We start from the raw sequence: 15,921 nt of genomic DNA on the forward strand, positions 1-15,921 counted from the left end.
GATTTGAACTGGTATGGAAATTCTCACGTCAGCGATTCAGATCAACTCATTTCCTGAGTGTGTGACGCCATCTTCTGGAGAAAAGTGACGCTGTCATTCATTTATTTGTCATCTGTACCGCTTGCCCTGAAACGCTAACCACTGTTCAGTTGCAATCCCGGGTAACGGAAACAAATTGCAAAATGAAAAAGAGTTTTCGTTTTCTCTAGTGTTTGTTTCCAGTGGTATTAAATGTAGGTGTGTGAGCTCTGTGTCCGCGTGATCAGCTCCGTGGCCCTTGCAGCTCCACCCCGCAGCTTTTGTGAGAACAACAGGATCGGACACGGAGAGCAACATGTCGAGGGCCGCGGAGAGACTCAGACTACTGATCAATCACCTGGATCGATCACCCGCGGTCATCGTATCCTTTATGTAGTGTGTGTGTGTGTGTGTGGTGTGTGCTGAACGAGACGGTCTTTTCTGGAACGAAAGCAGCAGGACGTGGTCCGGGATCCGGGCCTCCGAGCCTCCAGCCCGGGTTCTTCATCATTCCATCGATCGAGCCTGAAAGCGATATGATCGATATGATCGGGCATTTTCGTCTGTAATAACAAAAGGCAGCCTGAACTTTTAAGTGTGCTGCTGTTTCTTCAGAAAAGCGAACCTTGTACAAGTTTTCGATTCCACTGATATACGCGATTTATTTGTTTTCGCTCTCTCTATGCAATGACTGTAAGCTTTATTTTGCCTATTCAATAGAGAAAATAATACTGTTTATATTAACTGTTAGGCTTTTTTCAGGGTTCGGATTAATAGTCTCAGTTTCGCTTACATTATTACTCCTTAATATTGTCAGAGGGGAAACATTTAACCGCTTTATTCATCTACTCTGCTGTTTTAAGTCTTAAAAAGGAAATTGGAGGAAGCACAAACATGACATTAGGCCACCGAGAAAGCCATTACCGTGAACTTTCACCAGTTAGTACATTTAACCATTGATTCGCGTGTAATTCAATCCAAGGCAGTCTGCAGAGCATTTTTGCAGTGAGTGCTGTCTACACTGTATTGTAAATTATTGGTAAATGCTGTTGATGTTTTTCTATTCATGTCATGAGTTATAAATAGCATCTTTTTCAGTGATATGTTTTGTACATTACTCTTTGACCAACTTGCTCAGGGCGCTGCACCAACCTCAGGGCCAAGCCTGACCCATAGTCATCCACCGAGGCTCAGGTAAGACAGAGACAGCGTTTACATTACTGAACAGTTGGTCAGGCTCAAGGTTCAGTCCTGCATGCACTGCATAGTCAGTGTTTATCATTTGCCTTTGACACAGTTTCTGCCGCGGGGCCTTTAGTTGCCTCTCATAATCCAAGGGACGTGTTCTGCAAATTCATCAGTAGTTGGAGTTTTAAGGATCATGTATTTAGGTGACAGGAAGCAACCTGAATCTAAATAACCTGAGTCAGCTGACAAACTGGTGTCTACTTCATGGATGAGGTCATGGCTCTTGCAATACTCACACGCCCTTTCAAATCACGTTTAAGATTCTTCAATTAAATGGCTGGTCCTTCTGCATGATGAGGAATATTCAAATATTCAAATCGCCCTCTTGCAATTTCAAATTTGATTCTCGGGATACGTCCACTCCTGTTTCACTCTGCTCACTGTTCATACAGCACGAGTTAAAGCTATATTCACTAAACCCTGTCCATCAGTTATTTATATTAATATTGCAGCTGTTTGTTGTTCTTTGCCAGATACACTTTAGACAGCAAGCTGTTGACCCCTGAACAGCGACTGTCTTATGAGCTCAATGGCTTCATCGTTATCAAGAACCTGGTCTCTGAAGAGGACATCGACATGTTCAGGTGAAACACCAAAAATTTCAGAGAAATGCCTTATTCTCACCGCAGCAGCAGGTTAAAGCTTATGATACATTTAAAATACAGTCCAACAATATAGTCATGGAATAGAAATGGTTTAGAGGAATTTCAAGGTTCAACACATCACAACAGAGATGCGCTGGAAGGATTTAAGTTCCCAAAATGAAACTGACGGCGTGAGCTTGATTATTCTTTAGGAAAGAGTTCGAAAGGATCTGTCGAAAGGAAGTGGAGGTTCCTGGCCTGATGGTAATGAGAGATGTCGCCATAGCGAAGTCCGAGTTTGTTCAAGATCAGAAAGCGGTTTCTAAACTCCAGGACTTTCAGGAGGATCCTGAATTGTTCCGCTACTGCTCCTTACCACAGGTAAAGAGAATAAACCAGTATGGCCTATCTGAGACTGTATTTTTAATCCAGTTATATTGTGAAGACAAAAAATTCAATATTCATACAATTCTGCGTAAATTATATGTCTATGATCCTTTTACTTTTACTATTTGGTTTCCAAATATATTAAAAGTCCTTAGTTTATTATTCTTTTACGATTACCTCCGTTATGTAACTTGACTGTAACTTTGCATTATCCCTCACTTCTTCCTTCCTTCAGTGTGAAACCTCCGTCTTCCTGATTAATCTCAGAAATCACACCATGTTCACTGAGTGTCTTGTTGTTTGCTCATACATAATTATTAACATATAATTATTAATTATAAACCTAGCCAAGCTAAAATTTTCAAAGTCATTTTAATAAAAAAATTAAGCTAATTCAGCTACAGAAGTTTGGAGTTTGAATTTGATGCATTTTAGACACATATATACGTATAGACACATATGTATTATATTTGTGATGAATGAGCAGAATGCAGGCATGGCTTTGAATAATTCTAATACTGTAATGTTCAATATTCATTTAGATGCATAATCTTTAAACTGAAAATGTTTGAAAATGTAAAATTTTGCCGAAGGGATTTCAATATCATTTCATTTTATATCATTGAATTCTGTTAAGCAGTCCTTGGGTTTCAGGCCTGCGACTAATATTTAATTCATTTTCGAGAAACACCAGATAAGAAGACTTGGTGATGGAATGTGAAAGTGCAGGAGTATATACAGAGAAAGCGGTTAGCAAAGAAGAAATGGGACACTGGCAGGACTGAAGAGAACAGACAGGGGTACAGGGAAATACAACGTAAGGTAAAGATAGCGGTAGCAAAGGCAAAACAAAGGGCGTACGATGACCTGTATACTCGGTTGGACAGTAAGGAGGGAGAGAATGATCTATACAGGTTGGCGAAACAGAGAGATAAGATGGAGAGGATGTACAATAGGTCCGGGTGATTAATGATAGAGAGGGAAATGTATTGACAGATGCTAGAAGAGTACCGGTAATAGGAAGATGTAAAGAGTACTTTGAAGAGGTGATGAATGAGGAAAATGAAAGAGAAGCAAGGGTAGAGGAGGTGACTATTGTAGACCACAAAGTAGCAGAGATTAGTAAAAGTGACGTAAGGAAGGCATTGAAGAGGATGAAGAGTGGAAATGCAGTTGGTCCTGATGATATACCTGTGGAGGTGTGGAAGTGTCTAGGAGAGGCAACAATAGAGCTTCTGACTAGATTGTACAACAAGATCTTGGGGGATGTGCAGAATTGCAGCAACTATAGAGGGATGATGTGGATGATCCACACAATGAAGTTATGGGAATAAGTAGTGGAGACTAGACTTAGAGCGGAAGTCAGCATTTGTGAACAGCAGTATGGCTTCATGCGTAGAAAGAGTACTATGGATGCAGTATTTGCTTTGAGAATGCTAATAGAGAGGTACAGAGAAGGTCAGAGGGAGCTGCATTGTGTTTTTGTAGACCTAGAACAGGCATATGACAGGGTGCCTAGAGAGGAACTCTGGAATCATATGAGGAAGTCTGGAGTGGCCGAGAAGCATGTTACACTGGTGCAGGACATGTATGCTAGCTGTGAGACAGTGGTGTGGTGTGCTGTAGGAGTAACAGAGAAGTTTAAGGTGGAGGTGGGACTTCATCAGGGATCAGCTCTAAGCCCCTTCTCGTTTGCAGTAGTGATGGACCCACTAACAGATGGAGTTGGACAGGAATTTCCATGGACCATGATGTTTGCAGATGACATTGTGATCTGCAGTGAGAGCAGAGAACAGGTTGAGGAAAATCTAGAGAGGTGGAGGTATGCGCTTGAAAGGAGAGGAATGAAAGTTAGTCGCAGCAAGACAGAATATATGTGTGTGAATGAGAGGAACTCGGATGGAATGGTGAGGCTACAGGGAGTGGAGATCAAGAAGTTGATGGATTTCCGGTACTTGGGGTCAACAGTCCAAGGCAACGGAGAGTGTGCAAAAGAGGTGAAGAGACGGGTTCAAGCAGGTTGGAATGGGTGGAGAAAAGTGTCAGGGGTACTATGCAACAGGAGACCATCAGAAAGAATGAAAGGAAAGGTGTACAAGACAGTAGCAAGACCAGCAATGCTGTATGTTCTAGAAACAGTTCCAATAACAAAAGGACAGGAGGCAGAGCTAAAGTCGCAGAGTGAAGGTGCTCAGGTTCTCTTTGGGAGTGACCAGGATGGATATGATCAGGAATGAGTCTATCAGCGGAACAGTGCATGCTTAGTGGTTTGGAGTGAAGGTCAGAGAAGCCAGACTGAGATGTTCGGTCATGTACAGAGGAGGGATAGCGAATAAATTGGTAGATGGATGCTGGAACTGGAGCTGCCAGGCAGGAGGTCTCAAGGAAGACCAAAGAGATTTATGGACACAATGAGAGAGGTTATAAAAGGTAGTTGGTGTGAGAGAGGAGGATACAGAGAATGTGGTTAGATTTGTGAAGGTTGATTCGCTGTGGCGACCCCTGAAGGGAAAAGCTGAAACGAGAAGAAGACCAGACTTTTTGTTGGTTTCTGACAAATTATATCAAAATTTTATGCATGGATGTTAACATTTGGTATTTGGAATAATAATCCTTTTTTTTTAAATGATTATTTCTTCCAATAATATCTTTTGATAACCCATTTACATATACATGACGATATTTAGCAACACTGGGATCCAGCTGAACACCTGCTGGGAAAAATTTTAATACTTTTAATTTATTTGAAATCCAAATAAAAATGTTTAGATTATTTAGATATTTAGAAGATGCTAATAACAGCACTTTTTCAGAGCCTGTGACCAAAACTCTCTCTCCACTCCCAGATCCTTAAATATGTGGAGTGTTTTACTGGACCAAATATCATGGCCATGCATACGATGCTGATCAACAAACCCCCTGATGCAGGTAAGAAGGATTCACGCAACCCACCTAATTTCTCTCCCAGCTGTGTTTCTTTTGTGTGATTCGATGAGTCTTACCTCCTGCCGTTGAAGGTAAGAAAACATCACGCCACCCAATGCACCAGGACCTGCATTACTTCCCATTCCGACCTGCTGACCGGATAGTCTGCTCTTGGACAGCAATGGAGACGGTCAACAGGCAGAACGGCTGCCTGGTTGTTCTGCCAGGGACTCACACTAGCACTCTGCAGGAGCACGACTATCCCGAATGGGAGGTACAAACACACACATGCACAAAACCACCTGTCAATTAGATATTCTGGACATAATATCTGCCAAGGAGTGGGTAATAACACATCAAATACGTTCACTGACAAAAAGTCTTGATTATATTAAGAATGAAGTGCACAGTTTATGTTGCGTGTGCATGTTCCCAGGGTGGCGTGAACAAGATGTATCATGGCTTGCGGGATTACAACCCAGAGCACCCCAGAATACACCTGGAGATGGAGAAGGGCGACACTGTTTTCTTCCACCCACTGCTGATTCACGGTTCTGGCATGAATCAGACAAACGGCTTCCGCAAAGTACTAAACTATCTCTCTTGGGCATTTAATTTTTCTGCTCACTTCACAATAACATTTATTAATATAAATTGCATGTGTGTGTTTCCAGGCCATCTCCTGTCACTACGCCAGTGCTGACTGCTATTATATTGATGTGAAGGGAACCACTCAGGAAAACATTGAGGAGGAGGTCAAGGAGATTGCGGTCAAGAAGTACGGCATTGATGAGGGGATCACCTTCCAGGTAAGACAGACAAGCTGTTTGTACTTTGACAAATTTCTCCCTGTTTTCTGAGCATACACTTTCAAGCTAAGTCCTATGCATGACGTATTTTACTACATTTAAAGTAGGTTGCGAAATAAATGCGTGGATATCTGCTGTCTTTCAACATGCACTTCAATACAAAGCGGGATTGGTCATTCCTTGTGGCAAAAAGGCAGAAAAATAATAAGGATATTGAAGAAAAAAAGAATTGGTGATTTTTTTCATTCTAGGCTTAATCCAATAAATGTTTTTTCCTCCAATTTAAGCCTGAGACAGATTCCATTTAACTGTGGACAGGAGGAAAATTTAAGGTAAAGCCAGGCCAAAGATGGGAACTGACCCACTTTGTGTTAGGTCATTTCCAATTTCTAGTGGGCACCAGCATCACTCTGTTCAGTCCTGGTTACTCTTGCAACCAGTCTAAGACAGTGCATAGTAGAACAATTTATCCAAAGGACTCAATGTATGGTGAAGCACTGACCTCCTAAAAATGTAAACAAATGGCCCTCTGTTACCAGCTAGAAGTCAAGCGACTGTTAAAATCTTAAAGCTATAAATCATCAAGATCTTTCAATACGGGCTGTAGCACTCAAACTGACAGAAACATCTTTTATTTGATCAGTAGTTAGATTTATTGAAGTGGGTCAAAAAGTGAATAGCGGATGAGATATTTGTAGAACAGTAGAGAAAACAGTGTTTATAGGCATGAACAAGCAAAAATATTGATATTATAAACTGGTTAAAGCCTAAATTAGTAAGTCAAAGCACTCAGAAAGGATGAAGCCGAAGATTTTAAAATGTAAAGGAGGAAACACAATATCACTTCTGCACATGAAATAATGCCTCACGATGTTTCCCTTCAGGACACCTGGGCATTTCGAGGCCGCCTGGTGCAAGGAGAGAGAATCACGATGTGAATTCAGGACAGGAGAGCCAGGACAACTAACCACTGTGAGCAGACAACATGAGACATGGATGTCGTGGCTGCAGAAGGCGCAATAGCACTCAGAGTGCGTTTCCTGCAACTATAAGGTTTAATCCCTATATTCCTTTCACTGTTAAAGATTTGAATCTCAGTGTTTGGGGTGTACTTCAGGTATTTATGACACTAGAAAGTAAAAAGTTTGCAGTATATATCAGGGACAAAAGCAGAGATGAAGAGTAAGTAGAACAGCAGGAATTTGGATGTGGAATCAAGCCGCAGTTGTTCCCACAGAAAACATTTTAGTGAAATACAGCATTTTGGAGTGCATTCACACATGCACACACACATTCATTTACATGCACTCACATGTAACCCCATGCTGCTAAGATTCCAGCAATTTACTGCACAAATTCAAATAAAAAAAACACTTAAAAATGCAAAGCTGTGTCAATGCCTCAGGAAAAGTCCATTAAAAGTGAAAACGGATGCTAGAGGAACATACCAATCAGCTGTGGCATGTTAATAAGGGTAAATGTGTGTAATTACAGACAGATAGTGAACAGAGACTGTTAGACATACAGAATGAAAGAATGTTTAAGTCATATGGTGGAAATAATCACGTATATGACTCGTGGCCTTTGGATTATAATGAAGTAAATGAAGTAATGAAGTATTTAAGTGATTTTATGTCTGATAAAGAAGGATGCATGTTTTTGAGAATCTTCCTCTTATTAATAATTATTTTGATAATAAAGTAGGAAGTGGTTTCTATAATATGAATATATGATTGTCTTTACAGCCTCAGAGGCAGAGATGTTCATAGCTATTGTTCATTAGAATTAAAGCTTTTACAAAAGTTATCCATGAGTGTCTGTTGATTTCCTATTTCAAGAAAAAAATGACAAAATGTAGCAAAAAAGCCACAGCAAGTTGAAGCATAAATTTCAAGCATGTTATTATGTTATAAGAGTGACACTGATGTCAACAGGAACGATAATGGTTGGTTTCGGGGCAAGATGTTGACTACCTCTTACTTCTTTGTCTGCAGGGAAAATATAGACACAATATAAGTGGTTAAGCTAATAAAAAGTATTCTTTCTGAATCTTACTCTTCTGCTTTGGTTTAAAGGATTTGCATCGGGATGAACCTCAAACCGCAGCAAACAGTGTAACCGAACGTATTGATTCATCCTTCATGGCCTTTAGTCAGCAAATTCAAATATAACACCAAAAAGCAATGCTTCTCCACGAACAAGATGTAAAGTTTAATGGACTTCTTGCACAAACACCTCCTGGATGATTATTGTTAGCAAATCTACTTACAGCATACAGCAAATTAATTTAAATGCATGTCAAAGCAGAAGCTGCAACTACAGCTGAAGACAATGCTACATTTCACTCCGTCCTCTGTTAACTCTGCTACAAGAGTGAAAAATAGTTGTGCTTTGTGTGGCTGCTTAATGTCATGCAGAGCCGTTTCCTGGGGATATATTCTGTTCTATTCACCTCCCACAATTAAAGACAGCCATCGCAACTGACAAAAGACTTATTCTTTGTGTATGGTTGCATCTACATGAACATCTTGTCAATGTCAGAAAGAATATTTTTACTTTACTTGCTTTCTCCTTCACTCATACATGAAAGCATACAACAATGATGACCACACACAAACATGCGCACATGCACACAAGCTGAATATTTAAAGATTTCACTTTTTGTTTTTAAAGGTTGGCATGTTTTTTTTTTTACATGACCAGCCAGAGAGAAACAACAGTTAATGAATTTTAAGTGCCAGGGGTTTAAGTTCTATATAAAGGTGACTATGCCACAATGACTGAAGACTAAAGTAGAAGAGTTTTCCTCTGAATTCAAAACTCTGAACTGTTTTAAAAAATGCTGGGAATTAAAGTCTCACAGGTGGACATCCAGGGAGGAGCAGGTGGGAGCGGACCAATCGCCACCCAGATCTCAAGGTCAACCAGGCAGTGACCATGGTGACCAATAGAGTAGTCCCTCAGGGATTCAATGTATCTAAAACAATGCTATCTTTTTTTCTGTCACTTTTATTGCTTGTATTTCCATCATTTCTTTTAAATCAGTATTTTTTGTATATATCGGGACAGTGTTCTTGTGTCGAGTAATACGCCTTGAATCAAATGTCATTTTTATAATATTATTTCTTTAGCACTTGTAGTCAAAAAGAAACTTGTCTTAAAGATGAAAAAATGATCTTTTAGGAACAATCCAACAAATATAGTCTGACAGTTATTTGATGTCAAATTGAAAACACTTCACACACCATTTGGGGCATTTAAGTGATTTTCTAAGAAGTTACCAAAGTTCTCCTGTGGTTCTGCAGGCCTCCTCTTCTACGTCAAAACCCTTTCACCTCGCCTTCTTCATGTCCCAAGGGGCTTTTATTCGTACAGCAGGTTTCTCCTCCCTTCTGCGTTCCCCTTTTTTCTCCTCCCACTCCTTTCCTCCCTTCTTGCCTCTCCCACCTTTTTGCCTTTCGTGCCCCATCTAAAGCTCCCCTCTCAGTTCAGCAGAGGGAGGTGTGCCGTGAAGAAAGTGCAACCCTCGCTTTTCTCTCTCTCAAGATGTCCTGGACGCAAGTCTTCGGCCTGTCGTTGCTCACCACCCTCCTCATCCTCACTCGTGAGTACCTTCTCTGGTTGTAAATGGGGGGAAGGGACAGGTGTGTTTTTTTTCTCTCTTTTGGGCAAAGAAGATGGGGTGACATCAGGATGCCGTAGATTTGTATGTGACGCCACTTAATGGTTTGGATAAATATACTTCTTCTGATCGATGATATGTTTAAAAATACTTTCTTTTCTAATTGAGCTTGGTTTAAAATTTTTGTATTTATTCTCCAATATAATTGACATTCAAAAAGCAATGCAAGTAAGCTAAGAATCAAAACAGAAAAGTGTAACATTGTAATATACTACACAATAGCATTATGCAATTACTTACGATATTTGAAATGAATGCTCACTAGTATGTAATTGCATGCTTTTTTTTAACTTAAAACAATCTGTTGCATCATGCAATGCACAGCTCAACCACATTATGTAATCATTGAATTACTTCTGGATAATAAGTGAATAAATAATCTCATGTTACTGAGGATTTTTGTTTTTTTTGGAGGTTGATTGTTTTTTTTTTCCCAAGAAAATGTTGCATTGTTTTCACAAGCAACTAGGATGAACATCTCAATTTATATTTTATTTTAATAAGAGTCAATTAAAATTCACTAATATCAGAGGTGACTGCTGTATTACATTTTTTATTAATGCCAGATTTTGTAATAATGACAGCAAAAACAATAATTAATCATATAATGCAGAAAATACACTGTATTAGCAGTAATTGCACGATGCATTATCATCTTGGTATTTTCCAAAAAAAGTACAATTTTACATATCAATTGAAAGTGGCAGCTCGAAATTACATTTTCTAGTGTCATTCGAGCAACATTTGCTCGAATGACTAAGTTTATTCTTGGCTCACTTTATTCTTGGCTCAGTTTTATCTGAGGATGTCCCTTTTGTTAAACAATGTCAAGAAACAAGACTGGACTTTGCTCAAATCTGTCCACAGTTGACAATCGTAACCATATATGTGTGTGTGTATATTTATATATACACACACACAGATATATATATGTGTAAAATGAGTGAAAAAAAATCTGATTTGATTTGAGGAATTACAAATTTGACTTTATCTCTTTTGGGATGCAGACCCAACCAAACTATTTTGCCCTTTCATTGGCCTGACAGAGCACAGCAGTTGTAGCTTTTGACAAAAACCCAGAATGGGAGTGCATGACTTCAAATTTAGCTTTGGCTCTCTGACTCTTGGTTGCTTTTAAAGTCTAATGACTTGAGTAAATAAGGCAGTAAATGTAAGCACAATCTTATCCCACAGTCCACTTGCCTGCTGAAAAAATTACACCAGACATGGCATGGTTACTACCTGTTTAAGCACCAATTACTTGCAACAGATTCCACTATACCAATAAGATAAAACACATTCTGCACATTCTAGACCTCCTTTTATGCTCTCAGTTGAAACACACTCCACAATCCTATTTGACAACCTTGTACTTCATACAGTTAAATTTATTACAAATGCCACTATCCTCTGCTTCCATAGTGTTATCCATTACTCCTACTGTTTTTAAACCTTATTGTTGAATGTTGGTCATGTTAAGCTGCATATAATCTTGTGAAATGCACTACCTAGACAAATAGTTGAGGATCCAGAGCTTCAGGGAACTTTTGGACGCCGATTCTTCAAGCCTTCAGAACACTCTAGTCTTTCCTCTAAAACTGTCCAGCAAATAAGAAAATACTAATTAACCCTTTCTGTGTCAAGTTTCCAGTGTGGGAGACAGCGCAGCGGTACAGGATGATTCAAATACAGCTGATTTGAAAGGTGACTGACGTCCATTTTTTTATTTCATTTTACATCAGTCAAGCAATCACATCTTGTTCCGTTGTCCACCCTCATCCTCTCACCTCTGACCTTTAGGGAAGGCGGAGAAGGTGTTTATGCCCGAGTCAGACGCCTCTAACTTCTTCAAACGCCGTACCCGTCGCTCGACACGATATGCAGAATACCAAGGTAAGTGGTTTTTTTTTGATCGGCCGTTTTCTCACTTTTGGCTCCAATGTTGAGGAAAGATGTAAGGATGGTACAAAATAAATTGTTTGTCAAACTAAGACTGTTTAAATTTGAACTTTAGATCCTCAAATCTCTGTTTGTCTGTTGGAACCCAGAGTCCGAAATGGTCTGCGGTCTGCAGATGAATAACTAGTGCCATGTTAGCTCCAAGAACCAAATGTGGTTGAGGTCAGCTTTAAATATGAAATGCTTCATCTCCAGTAGAGATAATCTCCGAGGTTGGTAACGTGTGAGGTTCAGTCTGTGGGAGATCAGTTGCAGAAAAGAGAAAGAGGCTGGTAACTTCAGCAGGTGTGGTTCTATACTAACTGCAGCCCATAAATTTGAATAGAAAAGGCACACACACACACACACACACACACACATACATAGGAGGCAGCAGGAGTTACAGGATCGTGTGGAGCACGCTCTGCTTTTGCCTTTTTCAGTTCCTCTGCACAATAACCTCATTCTTTCCCTGCCAGCATCAGTACAATATACAACGGCAGCAGATGAAATGTTTCAGAACAGTCCTGAAAAGTATTTCTCTTTAAGTCACTGAGAAAGGGGTTTTAATTTTGAATGACAAGAAAGCATGAAAACGGTTTCGTAAAAGGCAAGGGGGAAACAGTTCTGGTGTTTCACCGAAGTGAATCCTGTTGTCACTTTTCATCTGTCGGAAAAAGGACTGGGAAATCTATCAGAGGATTTCTTCCAGCCTCCAGATTCAGACAGGTACGCGGTCTTGCAAAACAACCTTGAATTCAAAGGTCTGTGCGAGTCTATTGTTAGTCTGGTAGTTTTTGTGGATGTACATGTGTGTTAAAGGACATTTTTTGCAAAAATGCACAAAGAGTGGACTCTGGAATGCAAGTCTCTGAGGGCTCCAATCTGAATAACACGAGGAGATCTGAGGCCGAGAGGAAATCTCCAGCTGCCATCAGTCCAGTATTTCATCAGGCAATCTTTATAAAAAAAGGAGTTTGTATGCTGCTAGAGTTTTAGGGCTGACGCAAAGATGATATGTGTGTTATCTTGACATTTCAATTTGAGGATGCAGAAATTGGAAGTTACAACATGTGAGCCACATGTCCTGGAGCCTGACTCTGATAGGACCATTTCAAGGTGAAGGGATTGAACATCAAAACAAACACAGGTTAAACTGCAAGCACAAATAATGTGAACTTTCATTGACGTAACTGTGTCAAAAACAATTTGGAGAACAGAGGGAATTGGGATGTAATTGGATGAAGTGGCTGTCAATCACTACCTATCACTGCTGGCAGTAAAATCAAACTTTTGTCAAGAGCTGTGAGAGTTTACCGAGTGCTTTTGCTGCGATTCTTTGCTCTTCTCTCACTGCGTGCATTCTGTCCTGCACAACAGATGTTAACGGTTTCCTTTTTGCTTTTTACCTCATTCACCGATATACCTTCAGTTATATTTAGATGTCAAATTTCTTATAAATCAGCTTATCAAATTTCATCAACTCATCAAATTTCAATACCAATCCTTTACTGGAACTCAAAATTTATATGATTGACAACTACGCTGAAAGCTTCTTCAAGGCTCCAAGGCTCCACAGTGACGTTCAGGTATTTGTTAAACTGTCTGGCCGCGTTTCTCCTCTTTCCATTCATTATCATCACAGTGTCTTTATAATTTTTATCTTTTTTTTGGCAACTGTTAGAGAAACATCTCTGAATGCTAGCAGAATTCCACAGCTAAAAACACAGCTAGTGACCGGCTGGTGAACCAAGCCAAGCATTAAGAGACAGAGAAGCTAAATGTTTCAGTTAGAGGGTTATAAGAGCACAGAATTGGCACTGAATGAAGTGAAACATTTTGCAGTTAATTCAGTGAGAAAGGTGATTCTGCGTGAATGATAAAACAACAGGTGATACTGGGTGCTGATGTTGGTCGAAAACTCTTGGATTACAACGACATCCATGGTTGTGACTGCCTTTCCCTGTAAGTGAACGCTCTCCTTTCTCCGTCATGTCTCCAAAGCGGAGCAGAGGGTGAGGCTGGCCTACACTGAACGATGGAGGGAGTACAACGAGGAGCAACGGGACGAGCACGAGAACTACGTTGAGGAGGTGCATGATGGTAAGGCTTGGATACACCGTCACGTTTGGAGAAGGAACGGTGGACAGAATTCAAAAATAAAACCACGCCACATGCAAGCATACTGACATCCACTTTGTGGAAGACCTAATGTCAGACTAGGGCCTGAGAGATTAGATAAGACCCCACTTTACATTTGAACAAACCTCCGCAGCCGCAGGCTGGCGGCACACCGCAGAGAGACTCCACACAGAATCAAAGTGGCCATTTGTGGCCAAAGCTTGGCTGACAATCTTCTCTGCGGTCGATCGTCTGTGTGACATTGTTAAAGACAACGACAGCTTCTAATCTGAGAACTGAGTGGTGGTGGTTCGGGGTTGTCTGGGTCAAGCAGATGTTAGAGAGAGACAAAGAAGTCAAATTTAGTGAACTGCACAGAAACTATTTTTTAATGTTCAGGTATTTCTGAATTTCCTTTTGGGTGCCATAAATTTAAAAATAAATAAATAAATAAAATTAAGGCCCTGCAGTTTCCACTTTTCATGTTTTTTTTTTTAGATCTATTTGGCACCTGCCTTCTTTTGGATTTAAGTGCACACGAAATAACGGGACATGAAAAAATGCAAAACTCTCTAAAAGGAACCCTGTGTAATTTTATAAATTGGCTCCTATAAATGGTCAATTTACATTAAGACATTGTGACAATCTGCCAGCCACTGGGGTTTGGCTCCAGTTGAGGAACTCAAACCTTATATAAACCAAAAACCCTGTTCTCAACTACACCTGTGTTTTGATGAAAAAAGAGCGTCAAACACAGTTGCAGAAAACAAGTGACTGCTCTTTGATGAGCTTTGCCGATTTTTCTTTAGTCTGAATCACAATGTTTTCCTTAAAACAACCCAAGTGCCGTTGTTGAAATCCAAGCAACACATTACACTTGACAGCCTTATTAACATAATGTAGAGGCCCTGATGATGTCCCTATACCAAAGAAGTTGTATTTGAATGCTTACACATTATAAAAGTTTAAGCTGATGATCACATCCACAATTCATACATACAATTACTTAAGCCTGGACCAGTCCCCTCTAATCGCAGGACCACATATAAAGACATACAACTGTTCACAAGGTAATAATATACAATCAAAGTAAATGTAATTCTAGGATGGATGATAACATAAGGAATTCTTGTCAAAATCTTTTTGTCCTGGCAACTGGACTTGAATTTCTTCCCTTGAAGATGCTTCACCCCTCATCCGAGAGGCTTCTTCAGTTCCGAGAACTTCAGTTTGAGAACTGAAGAAGCCTGTCGGATGAGAGGTAAATCTTCGAGTGAAGATATTTAAGTCCAGTTGCCATGGCAAGAAGATTTCAACAAGAATTGTCCATGACCTGGATGACTGAGAAACTCCACAGACAACCGATCATTTAGTCAGGAGAAAGAGCGAGAGCAACAATTCTCAGTCGTACTAACATGCCTTTTTTTTTGAAAATCAGCCAAAACCTCAGCTGCTGCAGATAATGATAATATAACAGTAAAACTAGTTACACGAGTTATTTTGATAAACTGTCTGAAGTCCTACTGGCTTACTTAGCTGACCTTGGTGTCTCCTGGTAACACATTTCACCATCAGCTATCAGAGGATTTATAAATACGCTATGATTTAGGTTGGAATAGAACAAACCTGCAGAAATCAATGACAAGTACAAAGCAGTGCTGATACTACAACACACAAGCATTAGTGTCATCTTATTTTGCTGACGTACACTTTGTTGATCCACAGAGAGCAACGAGAGAACAAGAGAGAGCAACGAGCAGATTAGGGAGTTCAACTACGATGGTGTTCATCCTCGCTATTACTGGTTCCACTGAGCGTCTTTTTCCTCCCAGCTTTTTGAGGGGACTTTTGTAAGCCCGGTTGTAGAATGCGGCGCTAACATGACACATTATTGTTCTCACTTTGGTCGCAAAATTGTTTTTCTATTTTTTAAAATATTTTATATAAAACTTGAATTGTGCAAAATGTCTTCATATTAAACTGTCAATTCAAATGTTATTTGGTAAGCTTTGTATTTCAAGCTTATTTCTATTACAGTAACTGTTCTGCATGCTTGTTCGTACACACAAACACAAAGTAACATGTTTTTAACCTTAAGTATTAACACCAATAAAGCTTACTTTGACCATTTTTATGTGGCTTTATTTTTCTCACAAAAAATATATATGTGAAAGGCAATATGAAAAACTGAGTTCTCTGAGTCCTGGAC

The 15,921-nt window shown here is 39.8% G+C and overlaps 2 protein-coding genes across 2 annotated transcripts; both read left to right on the forward strand.

Annotated features, from left to right (window-relative positions):
- The first annotated feature begins 132 nt into the window (after window positions 1-132).
- On the forward strand, window positions 133-7,777 carry phyh (phytanoyl-CoA 2-hydroxylase). The gene is made up of 9 exons (XM_086146947.1): window positions 133-400; window positions 1,157-1,212; window positions 1,740-1,850; window positions 2,063-2,231; window positions 5,084-5,165; window positions 5,255-5,436; window positions 5,599-5,748; window positions 5,837-5,971; window positions 6,856-7,777. Exons 1-9 carry the CDS (start codon window positions 335-337, stop codon window positions 6,907-6,909), a joined length of 1,005 nt encoding a protein of 334 aa, XP_086003073.1. The 5' UTR covers window positions 133-334; the 3' UTR covers window positions 6,910-7,777.
- Window positions 7,778-9,418: 1,641 nt separating this feature from the next.
- On the forward strand, window positions 9,419-15,842 carry ucmaa (upper zone of growth plate and cartilage matrix associated a). Its single transcript, XM_086146948.1, has 5 exons — window positions 9,419-9,575; window positions 11,298-11,357; window positions 11,454-11,546; window positions 13,596-13,694; window positions 15,438-15,842. The coding sequence occupies exons 1-5, from the start codon at window positions 9,518-9,520 to the stop codon at window positions 15,524-15,526; spliced, it is 399 nt and encodes a 132-aa protein (XP_086003074.1). The 5' UTR covers window positions 9,419-9,517; the 3' UTR covers window positions 15,527-15,842.
- The last annotated feature ends 79 nt before the right edge of the window (window positions 15,843-15,921 follow it).

The sequence above is a fragment of the Fistularia commersonii genome, chromosome 5, assembly GCF_037954325.1.
Source record: "Fistularia commersonii isolate RoL2024-O1a breed Wild chromosome 5, RoL_Fcom_v1.0, whole genome shotgun sequence".
NCBI classification, from domain to species: domain Eukaryota; kingdom Metazoa; phylum Chordata; class Actinopteri; order Syngnathiformes; family Fistulariidae; genus Fistularia; species Fistularia commersonii.

Bases quoted from the DNA above. Each gene is read 5' to 3' on its own strand.
- phyh (XM_086146947.1), top strand. From the start codon at position 335: ATGTCGAGGGCCGCGGAGAGACTCAGACTACTGATCAATCACCTGGAT. The intron at 1,851-2,062 runs GTGAAACACCAA...ATTATTCTTTAG, and splicing joins GAGGACATCGACATGTTCAG to GAAAGAGTTCGAAAGGATCT. The intron at 5,437-5,598 runs GTACAAACACAC...GCATGTTCCCAG, and splicing joins ACGACTATCCCGAATGGGAG to GGTGGCGTGAACAAGATGTA.
- ucmaa (XM_086146948.1), top strand. From the start codon at position 9,518: ATGTCCTGGACGCAAGTCTTCGGCCTGTCGTTGCTCACCACCCTCCTC. The intron at 11,358-11,453 runs GTGACTGACGTC...TCTGACCTTTAG, and splicing joins AAATACAGCTGATTTGAAAG to GGAAGGCGGAGAAGGTGTTT. The intron at 11,547-13,595 runs GTAAGTGGTTTT...ATGTCTCCAAAG, and splicing joins ACGATATGCAGAATACCAAG to CGGAGCAGAGGGTGAGGCTG.